The 14,688-nt window shown below is 29.6% G+C and overlaps 1 protein-coding gene across 4 annotated transcripts in view; it reads right to left on the reverse strand.

Annotated features, from left to right (window-relative positions):
* The window catches only part of LOC127290941 (zinc finger protein rotund-like), a 403,126-nt gene that overhangs the window by 137,020 nt on the left and 251,418 nt on the right, over positions 1-14,688 (reverse strand). For 3 of the 4 annotated variants that reach the window (XM_051319788.1, XM_051319787.1, XM_051319785.1), the window contains 2 exons: positions 2,877-2,945; positions 2,741-2,792 (listed from right to left, as the gene is read on the reverse strand). In XM_051319788.1, coding sequence (XP_051175745.1) covers positions 2,741-2,792; positions 2,877-2,945 — 121 coding nt within the window. The remainder of the gene's footprint in view (positions 1-2,740; positions 2,793-2,876; positions 2,946-14,688) is intronic. The other variant, XM_051319786.1, reaches the window with a different exon arrangement.

A 14,688-nucleotide genomic window follows, 5' to 3' on the forward strand; every position in this document is an offset into this window, starting at 1 on the left:
GAATGATTTAACTATTGAGTGGCTCAACTATTAATTGACTCAATGAAAGTAGGGCTCAACTATTGAGTGACTCAAGTATTAAGTGGCTTAACTATTGAACGACTTAATTAAAGTAGAACTCAAGGATTAACTCAACTATTGAGTGTCCTAACTATTGAGTGGTTTAACTATTGAGTGTCCTAACTATTGAGTGACTGAACTATTGAGTGGTTCAACTATTCATTAAATTAATTAGTATAGGGCTTAAATATTAAACTTAACTATATATTGAATGGCTCAACTATATATTTAGTGACTTAACTATTGTTTGGCTCAATTAGAATACGGCTTAAATAAAAAAAAAATATTTATTTATTAATTTATGATTTATTGCTTTATTTATATATAGAAAAATATAGGTTTTTTTTAACTTAAATTATAAAAAATAAAAGTGAAAAAAATTAATATTAAAAAACTAATATAATTAAGAAAATAAATATTTTAAAAAATCTACTATTTTATTTCGTATCTTAATAATTTTTTCAAATTGAATTGACAATTAATTTCCGTCATTTCAAATTTCCACCATTGCAGTGAATGAATTAAAAATTAAATTAACATTTTTTAATTATTTATTGTTAAAAAAAAATTAATTTATAATTTCCACAAATTTTTAAATAGTTGCAAATTTTATTTTTTAAAAATATATATCACATATATTTGAGAATTTATAATGTTATAAATTTTAATGTCAGTTGATTGCAAGGGAAAGCGTTTCCCGTTAGTAAATATATATATATGTATAGTCAGCACATTGGCAGTGAAAACACTTATGGAAACACACTTCACCTTTTACGAGCGCGCCTAGCTAACGATTACTCAATTTCTACGACATAAAAAAAAGTAAGCGAGATAGAAAGAGAAAAAAAAATCACTGCCTAGGTCATTGCTTGATTTGTAACGTCAATGCAATTGAGGATCTTTAACTTTTAATTAAGAGTTGCGCGAATAAATTTTTTTTTAAATAATAAAATTTTCTTTTTTTAAATGAATTTTTTTTCATAAATTAAAAGAATTTATTTTAAATTATTAAAATAAAAAATAATTTTTTAATTAGAGAAAAAATTGTATAGTAGGGTTTTATAAATAAAAATTCAAAAAAAGAAATTAATAAATAATTGGAAAAATTAATTAGAAAATAGCCGCGGGGTTAGTGTCGTCGCTTTTGGTACTGAGGGTCTAGGTTTCGAAACCTGGCGGAATTTTTTTTTTTTTTTTTCAAGTTTAACAGCAATGAATTCGGAAATTAAAATAGAAAAATAGAATAAGAAAATAAAATAATTGAAAAAAAAAAAAATTTTAAAAGTAGAATTTTTTTTTTTAGCCAAAATCTGTTTTTTACAAAAGGAGAATAGAAAAATATGAAAAGGGACAAAAAATACGAGAAAAAAGACGATTAATTTCTAGGGCAAAATTAAGGAAAAGAACTTTTATTATAAAAGTTAAAATTAGCTTAGTGGATAGAACGCTCGTCTACGACGCTAAGGGTCCTAGGTTCGAATCCCCGTGGGGAAATTTTTTTTTTTTTTTTTGCTTTTTTATCCATTTTGAAAACGGAAAATTCTTTAAAAAACCGCATAACAATGACAAATTTCAATAAAAGTGGATCAAAAAAAAAAAAGAAATCCGGGACAAAATAATTTTGAATTTTTTTTTTTTCTAAAATTTCCCCAAAAAAATGAAAATTAAAAAAAAAAAATTCGCTTAAAAACCGCAAATTTTGATAAAATTTAAATTTTAAGTATAGTACAAGAAACGAACAAGAATAAGAAGATAAAGAGTATAGTGAAAAAAGAGGGAAAAAAAAATTAGAAAGAGACAGATACTCGAGTGCGGGACCCGGTCGAATAATAAATTTGCGTTCACACGTCTTTTTTTTTTGCCGGACTTGATTTCTTTCTCTCTTTCTCTCTCACTCTCCTAATCGTTGAGATCTTACGTCACAGATGCAAAGTCGTAACCGGTTTTTTTTTTTTTTTTTTTTTTTCTTCTTAAAGTCACTGACAAGTGTGTGGCTCGGACTTTTGACTCGTGTTTACTTTACGAGTACAAATCGACGTACAATTTAAATTTGTGTAACGTTGCCTTTTAAGCAAAATCCAAATTGAGAGATTTAACACATCAAATGAATAAATTCAACTAGCAATAAAATTATCTATTTGTATTTTATTAATATTATTATTATTGTTATTTATTTTTATTATTTATTATTATTATTATTATTATTATTTTTCTTTTTAATTTTAATAACAAAATTTTTTTTATTAATTTAATAATTAAATTAATAACTAATTAATTATTAAATAATTATTAATTTATTTATTAAATTAGTGTAAATAATTAACTGATTTAGTTATAAATAATCAAGGGAAAAAAAACAGATTTACCTGGAATAGAGAAACGTTTTACTATATTAGCAAAAAATTTTACTTGTTTCAGTTAAATCTTTCGCTATTCTAATAAAATCTTTTGCTATTTCAGGTAAATTATTTTTTTCCCCCTTAAATTATTTAAATTAGTGTAATTAAATTAGAAATAATTATAATAATATAATACATATAATAATAATAATAATAATAATAATAATAATAATAATAATAATAATAATAAATTAATTACTACTTTTTTGGTAAAATAATTTTGAATTAATTAATTAATTAATTAGTTTTAAAAAATAATAATAATTTTTTTTTCGACTTACCTTTTTGTAATTGGCCATGATCTGCGTTCATCTTGGCCTGTAACAAAAAATGCTGCCGCTTATTAAGTAGAAAATTTGTTCAACAATTAGAAAAAAAAGGTGTAAAAAAATAATTATTTTCATAATTAATAATTACCTCGTAGCCCTGTTTTGCACTTCGCCCTCCGCCCCAATAATCACTCTCCTTATCGTGAGGATTGCATTGCTGTAACAAGAGAAAAAAAAAAAAAAAAATTCAAAAATTAATTCTTTTTAGTTTTTGGAAAAAAAAATTTTCTTTATTTTTTAATTAATAAAAATACATTCAAAAAAATATATATATATATATTTTTTTCTTTTAATTAATAGAAATACTTTTTTCAACAAAAAAAAAAAAAAAAAAAAAAACCATTTTAAATTATTAAAACTACGTTTTTTAGAAAAAAAATTTTTTTTTTTCTAAATAAATGTTTAAAAATAAATTTCAATTATTTTTGTTGAATTTTTCTTTGTTTTTAGAGGAATCAATCTTTATTAAAAAAAAATATATAAAAAGGTGATCTTTTTGCGTTGTTGTTGGGATTAAAGGTGAAATTTTTTTTTCCCCTTTTTTCTTTTTCACCCGTGAAAAAGAAGATACTTTCCCCCTGTTCAGAATATTACGTGTCACGTTCTCGATGCCATGGAGCACCTTAAAAAAAAAATTTTCTTGCCTTAGGGTCCAAACCACGAATCTCGATCGCCTACTTTTTTTGGGAAACCAATTTTTTTTTTCTAAAATAGACCGCAAATATTATTGTTTTAAATTGTACATACAATATAATCTTTAAAAAAAAAAATTTTTTTTCTTTATAATTTTTATTTTTTATTTAAATATTAATTAATTAATAAATAATTTAATTTTTTTTGGTTTATTGCATATCTGAAGAGAATAAAAAAAAAACTTGCAAAATTAATCACCTACGTAACAGGTACCTACGTAACAAGACCCTACGTAACAAGGACCTAAGTAACAAAGACCTACGTAACAAGTACCTACGTAACAACGACCTACGCAACAAGACCCTACGTAACAAGGACCTTATATGTAACAAGTACCTATATACGTAAAACCTTCCTACGTAATAAGTTCCTATACGTAACAAATAAATACGTAACAAATACCTAAGTAATAAGTACCTAAGTACCTAAATACCTACGTAAAAAGTACCTACGTAATAAGGACCTAAGTAATAAGTACCAAAGTAACAAGTACCTAAGTAACAAGGACCTACGTAACAACGACCTATGTAACAGGACCCTACGTAACAAGAACCTATACGTAACAAGTACCTACGTAACAAATACCTACGTAATAAGTATACCTAAGTAACAAGACCCTACGTAACAAAAACCTATACGTAACAAGGACCTACGTAACAAATACATACGTAACAAGAACCTATACGTAACAAGAACCTACGTAACAAGAACCTACGTAACAAGAACCTACGTAATAAATACCTACGTAATAAGTACCTCAGTACCTACACAAGTACGTAAATACCTACGTGAAAAGTACCAACGTAATAAGGACCTACGTAACAACGACCTATGTAACAGGACCCTACGTAACAAGAACCTATACGTAACAAGTACCTACGTAACAAATACCTACGTAATAAGTATACCTAAGTAACAAGACCCTACGTAACAAAAACCTATACGTAACAAGGACCTACGTAACAAATACATACGTAACAAGAACCTATACGTAACAAGAACCTACGTAACAAGAACCTACGTAACAAGAACCTACGTAATAAATACCTACGTAATAAGTACCTCAGTACCTACACAAGTACGTAAATACCTACGTGAAAAGTACCAACGTAATAAGGACCTACGTAACAAGAACCTATACGCAAGAAAGACCTACGTAACATCGACCTACGTAACAAAGACCCTACGTAACAAGGACCTTATACGCAACAAGAACCTATACACGTAAAACGTTCCTACGTAACAAGAACCTATACGTAACAAGCAGCTACGTAACAAGCAGCTACGTAACAAGCAGCTACGTAACAAATACCTACGTAATAAGTACCCACACAAGTACGTAAATACCTACGTAATATGTACCTATACAAGTACGTAAAAACCTACGTAATAAGGACGTAACAAGTACCTATACACGTAAAACGTTCCTACGTAACAAGAACCTATACGTAACAAGGACCTACGTAACAAGAACCTACGTAACAAATACCTACGTAATAAGTATACCAAAGTAACAAGGACCTAAGTAATAAGTACCTAAGTAACAAGGACCTAAGTAACAAGGACCTACGGAACAAAGACCTACGTAACAAGAACCTACGTAACAAGGACCTACGTAACAAGTACCTACATAACAAATACCTACGTAATAATTACCAGTACTGGTTTAGTACAGACTGCCCAGCCTCGGCAACCAATACTGAACCAATACTGCGCCAGTAGTTAACTCTGGTATAATACTGAATTTTTTTTTGGTTGGGTTAAAGTCTCGCTAAAACTATAAAGAAAATATGAATTTGTCTCGGCAAATCGTATTCCCCCCTTCCCTTATTAGCGTCAGGGTGTTAAAGAGGCAAGGGGGGGAGGGGGGTTGAATAAAGGGCCACAAGCAAAGAAAAAAAAAGAAGAAGGAGAGGAAAATAAGGGCCGAGAGGGGGAGGTGGTAAACCATAAAAGTAGTCTTCTCTATGTGATGAAAGTGAAGTTACAAAATAATTGACGAGAGTTACATAGACATACACACACATATATATATGTATATATACATAAAAAAAAGGGAGGGATGTTACGTCAAGGGCGTTCGAGCGCAAGACAGACGGGACTCCTCTGAGAGGGTAGCGCGCAAGGTTGGAGGTTATGTGACGGAGAGAGTGAGTGAAGTAGGACGAAGAGGGGTGGAGGGGGTAAAATGCGAGGAGGGAAAAGGGAGGAAATAGGACGACGAAGAGAGGAGACGTATGTATGTATGTATGTGTGTGTGGGAGGAGGAGGAGGAGAATCAGAAGGTTGTGTAAAGCGGGTAAAGAGACCGCTTGTGTTGGGGGGTGGTGAAAGAGGGGGGGGAACGGTCTAGACACAACACAGACGGGTGGTTTCAAAAGGGGTGGGGGGTGAGTGGGTGGGAAGGCCTGTGACCTTGGGCATCACTCCGGTTCCTATGGTGATAAATAAGCCACGGATCATAACGCCTCTGTCTCTATATGTCTATTTATACACACAAAATAAAATAATAATAAACAATTTATTCAAAACAATAATAATAATAATAATAATAATAATAACAATAATAATAATAAATTTCTCATTTTTAATTTGATTACATTTTAAAAAGAAAATTAATTATTTTCTTTTTTTTTTGTACTTGTTTTCAATTTTTTGTTTTTGTATTTGTTTTCAATTTTTTGTTTGTTATTTTATTTTAGTATTTGCTTTAATTTTTAATTTTTTTTTTTGTATTTATATAAATTTTCATTCAATTATTATTATTATTATTATTATTATTATTATTATTATTATTATTATTATTATTATTATTATTATTGTTAATTTTTGCTTTTGGCAAATTTGTTTTTATCAATTTAAGTTTTTTTTTTTAAATTTTTGTACTTGTTTATTTTTGTTCTTTGTTACTCACTGTTATTTTAATAATTGTTTTTGGTTAATTTTGGTTTTTATTAATTTTTTTATTTGTTAATTTTGATTTTTGTTTATTTTTGTTTTTGTTAATTTTGGTTTTTATTAATTTTTTTATTTGTTAATTTTGATTTTTGTTTATTTTTGTTTTTGTTAATTTTGGTTTTTATTAATTTTTTTATTTGTTAATTTTTTATTCTGCAATTTTTTTTTTTTTTGAATTATTTCAGAATTTGCTATCAAATAACTATATAAATGACGAAATTAATTTTTTTTAAATATAATTATAATCAAAAACAATTTTTACAAAATACGTTGAATTTTTTTTTTTTTTTTTTTGCTAAAATAAAATAAATTTATAATTAAAAAGAAAATATAAAATATAAATTCACTCATTTTAACATCACCAACGTTATATGAACGCGCAGTTTATGTCAATTATAATAAAAATTAATAACACAAAAATGACAAATTATTAAATGAAGAGTATAGATTATATGATAGAGGTAAAATTATATTTTTAATTTTTCTTTCACCTTTCTATCTCTCTCTCTCTATCTCTCTCTCTCTCTCTCTCTCTCTCTCTCTCTCTCTCTCTCTCTCTCTCTCTCGTTTTCTCTCAATTTTTATTATATATATATTGAAAGAATAAAATTTCTATTTTCAAAAGTACAATATTATATATATATGTGTGTGTGTGGGAGCTTTCATTCTTTCCAATAAATGTAGGACACTCGTCGATTTTATTCGATGAATTATTAATCTCGTTAAATCCTGTTTTAAACTCTGCAAAATTGTATAATGTCATTTAATCGAATAATATTCTGATACAATTTTATAATTTTAATCTGATAACTAGTTGGCACATATGAGAGAGTGAGAGAGAAATTTTCTCACATATATATATATATATATATATATATATATGTGTGTGTGTGTGTGAGAGAAAATTTCTCTCTCACTCTCTCATAATGTTGTGTGAAAAGTGTATCCGGTATAAAATAATAATATGCTTTAATTAATGGACAGAAAGTAAAAAAAAAAAATATTTTAATATATAAAGAGAGAGAGAGAGAAAACAAGAAGTAAAAGGCAATTTAAAAAATTTTTTTTTATTTTTAAACCCTAATTTTTTCTATTTTTCTCTCCCCCTCCCCCTTCAAACCCTTCGTAAAAAATTGAAAAATTTAAAAAAAAAAAATACTAAAAGTAGGAAAAAAAATTTGAATTAAAAAAAAAAATTTTAATCTGGAAAGAAACGAACCCAGGTCGATTGAGTGGCAGGCGACTATTTTACCATTGAGCCACCGAATTCAAAAATGAAAAAAAATAATTCAAATAAACTGAAATTTATATTTTCAATTAAAATCGTTTACAAATAATAAAATTAAGTTTCAATTTACCTAATTAATTACTAAGTAAATAAATAAGTAACTTAATAATAAAAAAAAAATAAAAATAATAATAATAATAATAATAATAATATAATGATAAATGTTATTAAATTATTTATTTGATTAATTAATTTAAAAAATTTCAAAAAATGTAATTGAAATAAATATTTTTAATATTGATATATAAAACTTTTACGGGGGGTATCATTAGAGATGGGGGGGGGGATCTTAGAAGAGTCCTGAGAAGGGAAACGAGGTCATCCTGTATTTCAGTTTATTTAGTTCTGTTTAAATTTGTAAAGAGGGTTCTCGTATACCGAAATACAAACTTTTTAAGGACCCCCCCCCCCTTCTCTGCTACTCTTCTTGCTAACACGTGAAATGAGAGGCGAGGGTGAGTGCGTTTTGTCGAATGGACTAAAGGGCCAGGATCACTGCCCTTTTGCTACAGGTGGCTCCTTCAGTATTTTATATATATATATATATATATATATAGAGAGAGAGAGAGAGAGATGTGAAATCAGTTTTGTGTGAGAAAAAATCTCGAAGACGTTTAAGTACAACCCCCTAACAGGATACGATCTCTTATAATATAATAATATATATATATAGTCTAAAAATGGACATGGCTAGTTTTAAATCATAGTCTTTCATAATATTTGAAAGCTTCTATTTCAAAATAGCCCCTTCAAATAATATATATACATATATATATATATATTCTTCATTTCACTTCCTCCGGATATTTCAAATTTATCGCTATTTCGTTTTTATATCATTTTTTTTTAATTATATTTTTATTATTTTTATTTTTTTAATTTTTAATTTTTTATTCAATTAAATTCAATTAATAATATATGGTTATTTAAAAATGTGAAAAAAATGAATTTAATTTTTTTATAAAAAATAGGAGAAAAAAAAAATTTTTTTGTTGCATTTTTAAATGACAAAGAATATAATAATAAAATTTTCACTATATAGTATAACTTAAATAATATATGTCTAATTTATACTAAGCTAAAGGACCTATACGTAACAAATACCTACGTAAAAAGTACCTACGTAAAAAGGACCTAAGTAATTAGTATCTAAGTAACAAGTACCTAAGTAACAACTACCTAAGTGACAAGGACTTACGTAACAAGGACCTACGTAACAAATACCTACGTAATAAGGACCTAAGTAACAAGTACCTAAATAATAACTATATAATGTAACAAGTACCTACGTAACAAGAACCTATACGTATCAAGGACATATACGTAACAAGGACCTACGTAACAAGAACCTACGTAACAAGAACCTACGTAACAAGAACCTACGTAACAAGAATCTATACGTAACAAGGACCTACGTAACAAGGACCTACGTAACAAGGACCTACGTAACAAGAACCTACGTAACAAGAATCTATACGTAACAAGGACCTACGTAACAAGGACCTACGTAACAAGAACCTACGTAACAAGAATCTATACGTAACAAGGACCTACGTAACAAGGACCTACGTAACAAGGACCTACGTAACAAGAACCTACGTAACAAGAACCTATACGTATCAAGGACATATATGTAACAAGGACCTACGTAACAAGAACCTACGTAACAAGAATCTATACGTAACAAGGACCTACGTAACAAATACCTACGTAATAAGTATACCTAAGTAACAAGGACCTAAGTAACAAGTACCTAAATAATAACTATATAATGTAACAAGTACCTACGTAACAAGGACCTACGTAACAAGAACCTACGTAACAAGAATCTATACGTAACAAGGACCTACGTAACAAATACCTACGTAATAAGTATACCTACGTAACAAGGACCTACGTAACAAGGACCTACGTAACAAGAACCTACGTAACAAGAACCTATACGTATCAAGGACATATATGTAACAAGGACCTACGTAACAAGAACCTACGTAACAAGAATCTACGTAACAAGAATCTATACGTAACAAGGACCTACGTAACAAATACCTACGTAATAAGGACCTAAGTAACAAGAACCTACGTAACAAGAATCTATACGTAACAAGGACCTACGTAACAAGGACCTACGTAACAAGGACCTACGTAACAAGAACCTATACGTATGAAGGACCTATACGTAACAAGGACCTACGTAACAAGAACCTACGTAACAAGAATCTATACGTAACAAGGACCTACGTAACAAGGACCTACGTAACAAATACCTACGTAACAAGGACTTACGTAACAAGGACCTACGTATCAAGGACATATACGTAACAAGGACCTACGTAACAAGGACCTACGTAACAAGGACCTACGTAACAAGGACCTACGTAACAAGAACCTATACGTATGAAGGACCTATACGTAACAAGGACCTACGTAACAAGGACCTACGTAACAAGAACCTACGTAACAAGAATCTATACGTAACAAGGACCTACGTAACAAATACCTACGTAATAAGTATACCTAAGTAACAAGGACCTAAGTAACAAGTACCTAAATAATAACTATATAATGTAACAAGTACCTACGTAACAAGGACCTACGTGACAAGAACCTACGTAACAAGAATCTATACGTAACAAGGACCTACGTAACAAATACCTACGTAATAATTATACCTACGTAACAAGGACCTACGTAACAAGGACCTACGTAACAAGAACCTATACGTATCAAGGACATATACGTAACAAGGACCTACGTAACAAGAACCTACGTAACAAGAATCTACGTAACAAGAATCTATACGTAACAAGGACCTACGTAACAAATACCTAAGTAATAAGGACCTAAGTAACAAGAACCTACGTAACAAGAATCTATACGTAACAAGGACCTACGTAACAAGGACCTACGTAACAAGGACCTACATAACAAGGACCTACGTAACAAGAACCTATACGTATGAAGGACCTATACGTAACAAGGACCTACGTAACAAGGACCTACGTAACAAGAACCTACGTAACAAGAATCTATACGTAACAAGGACCTACGTAACAAATACCTACGTAATAAGTATACCTAAGTAACAAGGACCTAAGTAACAAGTACCTAAATAATAACTATATAATGTAACAAGTACCTACGTAACAAGGACCTACGTGACAAGAACCTACGTAACAAGAATCTATACGTAACAAGGACCTACGTAACAAATACCTACGTAATAAGTATACCTACGTAACAAGGACCTACGTAACAAAGACCTACGTAACAAGAACCTATACGTATCAAGGACATATACGTAACAAGGACCTACGTAACAAGAACCTACGTAACAAGAATCTACGTAACAAGAATCTATACGTAACAAGGACCTACGTAACAAATACCTAAGTAATAAGGACCTAAGTAACAAGAACCTACGTAACAAGAATCTATACGTAACAAGGACCTACGTAACAAGGACCTACGTAACAAGGACCTACGTAACAAGAACCTATACGTATGAAGGACCTATACGTAACAAGGACCTACGTAACAAGAACCTACGTAACAAGAATCTATACGTAACAAGGACCTACGTAACAAGGACCTACGTAACAAATACCTACGTAATAAGGACCTAAGTAACAAGTACCTAAATAATAACTATATAATGTAACAAGTACCTACGTAACAAGAACCTATACGTATGAAGGACCTATACGTAACAAGGACCTACGTAACAAGAACCTACGTAACAAGAACCTACGTAACAAGAATCTATACGTAACAAGGACCTACGTAACAAATACCTATACGTAATAAGTATACCTAAGTAACAAGGACCTAAGTAACAAGTACCTAAATAATAACTATATAATGTAACAAGTACCTACGTAACAAGGACCTACGTAACAAGGACCTACGTAACAAGAACCTACGTAACAAGAATCTACGTAACAAGGACCTACTTAACAAATACCTACGTAATAAATATACCTAAGTAACAAGGATCTAAGTAATAAGTACCTAAGGAACAAGTACCTAAATAACAAGAACCTACGTTACAAGTACCTATACGTAACAAGTATAGTAACAGTACCTTTTTTATTTATAAAAAGTATCTAAAGTAAATAAAATAAACAAATTTTCAAAATAATTAAAATAACAATTATTTTTTAATAAAAAAATAAATAATTATGAAAAAATTTCGAATTTTGAAAAAATAAATAAAGAAAAATTTAATTTTTTCCCATCATTTTAAAAGAGAAAACTCATTAAAAGAAAATTAATTCGCTATTTTAGGAAACAAAAGTGCTTAGGGCTACAGGTGGCTCCCTGCAGTGATGATCCTTGTGAGAAAATTCCCTGTGACTTTAGGAAAGCAAGAGAGCGAGCGAGCGAGAGAGAGAGAGAGAGAGAGAGAGAAGAAGGTGACAGGATCTGAATTTAGAGCGAGGGAGTGTTTGTGTGTGTTGGACAGTTTGAGAATTCTGAATAGGAAGATCTCACTCTCCTTCTCGCTCTTATCCACTAAAATGGACAGAAGGGAAATGATAAAAAAAAAAAAAAAAAAAAAATCCCAAGGGGTGGGAAATGCAAGAAGCCTTCTTCCCCCTTATTGCAAGTACCGGAAATCATCGTCTTCTTCAATAAATAAAAACCAAGTGCTTTACAAAAATTTCTATTTTTGAGTGGTTGAAAACAAAAAAAAAAAAAAAAAAAATTGGGGCAGTGGAGAGTATTAAGCAAAGATGGAGTGAGGGTGAGAGACAGGTCAAAAACACTCTTAAGGGGGTCGGGGATAAATAGTATATATATACATATATTTGGAATGAATTACCGAAAAGTAGTAAAAAAAGAATCCGGATTTTATATTTCCGGGATATTTTTTCGTGTGAAAAAAAATCTTCAAAAAATAAAGATTATCGATATATGAAAAGATCGATAAAAAAAAATGTCGAGGTATCGATAAATACTATATCGATATTTCAAGTTTACAATCAAAATTGTATTGTACAATATATATATAGTATATAATTGTACATTTCGTTAAATCAATTGTATATATATATATATATATATATATATATATATATATATATATATATATTTCGATAAATTGATTAAATATATCGATTGTATGATTTTATATTTCGATAAATCGAATACATATATCGATGCAGTTTATATCGATAGATCGATAGCAAATAACGAATGAATATACCAATATATCGATTGCAAATATCGATTGCTAATATCGATTGTATAATTCGATATATCGAATTTATATTTCGACTAATCGTTTGTAAATATCGAATGAATATTTTGATAAATCGATTACACATATCGATTGTATATTTCGATATATCGATTATATATTTAATTAATCGATTAAATATATATATATATATATATATATTTATATCGATTGTATCTATACTAATAAAGCAATTTTACACTTCGATTGTACATCGATAGCTTGATTGAATATATTATCGATATATCGAAATATTAAATATAATATCGATAAGTCGATATATCGAATTTATATCGATATATCGTATGCATATATCGATATATTGAATTTGTATCGATATATCGTATGCATATATCGATATATTGAATTTGTATCGATATATCGTATGCATATATCGATATATTGAATTTGTATCGATATATCTTATGCATATAAACGATATATCGAAATTAGAGTCAAATTATCGATATATCGAGACATCAATATTAAAGAAATGCAATAATTTTTTTGTTATTGTAAATAAATATGAAAAAAAAACTTAGTTATTTTTACTATTAATTAATTTTGCAAAAAAAAAAAACACTAATTTTCCCTTTTTCTTGTGCAATAAAAAAAGAAAAAAAAAAAATTTTTTTTTTTTTTAAATTCTTGAAAACAATTGACGATGACGACCTTTGTGGGGTTAATGAGTTGTTTCAAGTAGAATACGAGAGGGGGACAATACTTTAATGGGATATTTGGACGAAAATCGTGAAGGAAAAGAGAGAAAGAGAGAGAAAGTGAGAGGGGGGGGGGCGAGATTTAGATTGACCAAATTGGAAAATCTTCTGATCAGACGTAAAGAAGAATGAAAAAGAGAATCAGTGAGAGATAACGAGAAAAAAAATAGAGAGAACGAGAGAGTGAGAGAGAGATAGGTGGGGGACCTTCTACCCTAAATCCACTAGAGGCAACATCGTCGTCCAGGTGTAGCAAGATCGATATATACTCACGGCTGGGATATGGAGAGAGTGAGAGAGAGAGAGAGACAGAGAGAAAACGAGAGAAAAATAAAGAAGGGGGGGGGTAAAGAGAACGAGAAGAAAATAAAAAAAAATATTAGAAGGAAAAGGAAATAGAGGCAGAAAAAGGAGAGAGAAAAAGAGAAACAGAGAGAGAGAGAGAGAGAGAGAGAGAGAGAGAGAGAGAGAGAGAGAGAGAGAGAGAGAGAGAGAGAGAGAGAGAGAGAGAGAGAGAGAGAGAGAGAGAGAGAGAGAGAGAGAGAGAGAGAGAGAGAGAGAGAGAGAGAGAGAGAGAGAGAGAGAGAGAGAGAGAGAGAGAGAGAGAGAGAGAGAGAGAGAGAGAGAGAGAGAGAGAGAGAGAGAGAGAGAGAGAGAGAGAGAGAGAGAGAGAGAGAGAGAGAGAGAGAGTGAGAGAGAGAGATAAAAGAGAACGAGATTGAGGCAAAAAGCAATATATACAACAAGGAAAAAAAAGAAAGAGAAAGAAGAAAATCAACAAAACGTATAAAAAAAAATTGCGAACAAAAGAAAAATTGACAAAGAAAAATTAGAGAAATAGAAAAAAAAATAAAATAAAAAGGAAAAGAAGAAAAAAAAATCGCCGAGAAAATCAACTCTTTTCAAATAAAAATCTATTTTCCACACAGTTTTAGCCAAAAAAGAAAAACTATAGACTAAAACCTAGAAATAAATAAATTTTCAAAAAAAAAAAAAAATA

This window comes from Leptopilina boulardi, unplaced genomic scaffold (assembly GCF_019393585.1).
Source record: "Leptopilina boulardi isolate dan_hultmark-lab unplaced genomic scaffold, ZJU_Lbou_2.1 LbouV2_97, whole genome shotgun sequence".
Lineage (NCBI taxonomy): Eukaryota > Metazoa > Arthropoda > Insecta > Hymenoptera > Figitidae > Leptopilina > Leptopilina boulardi.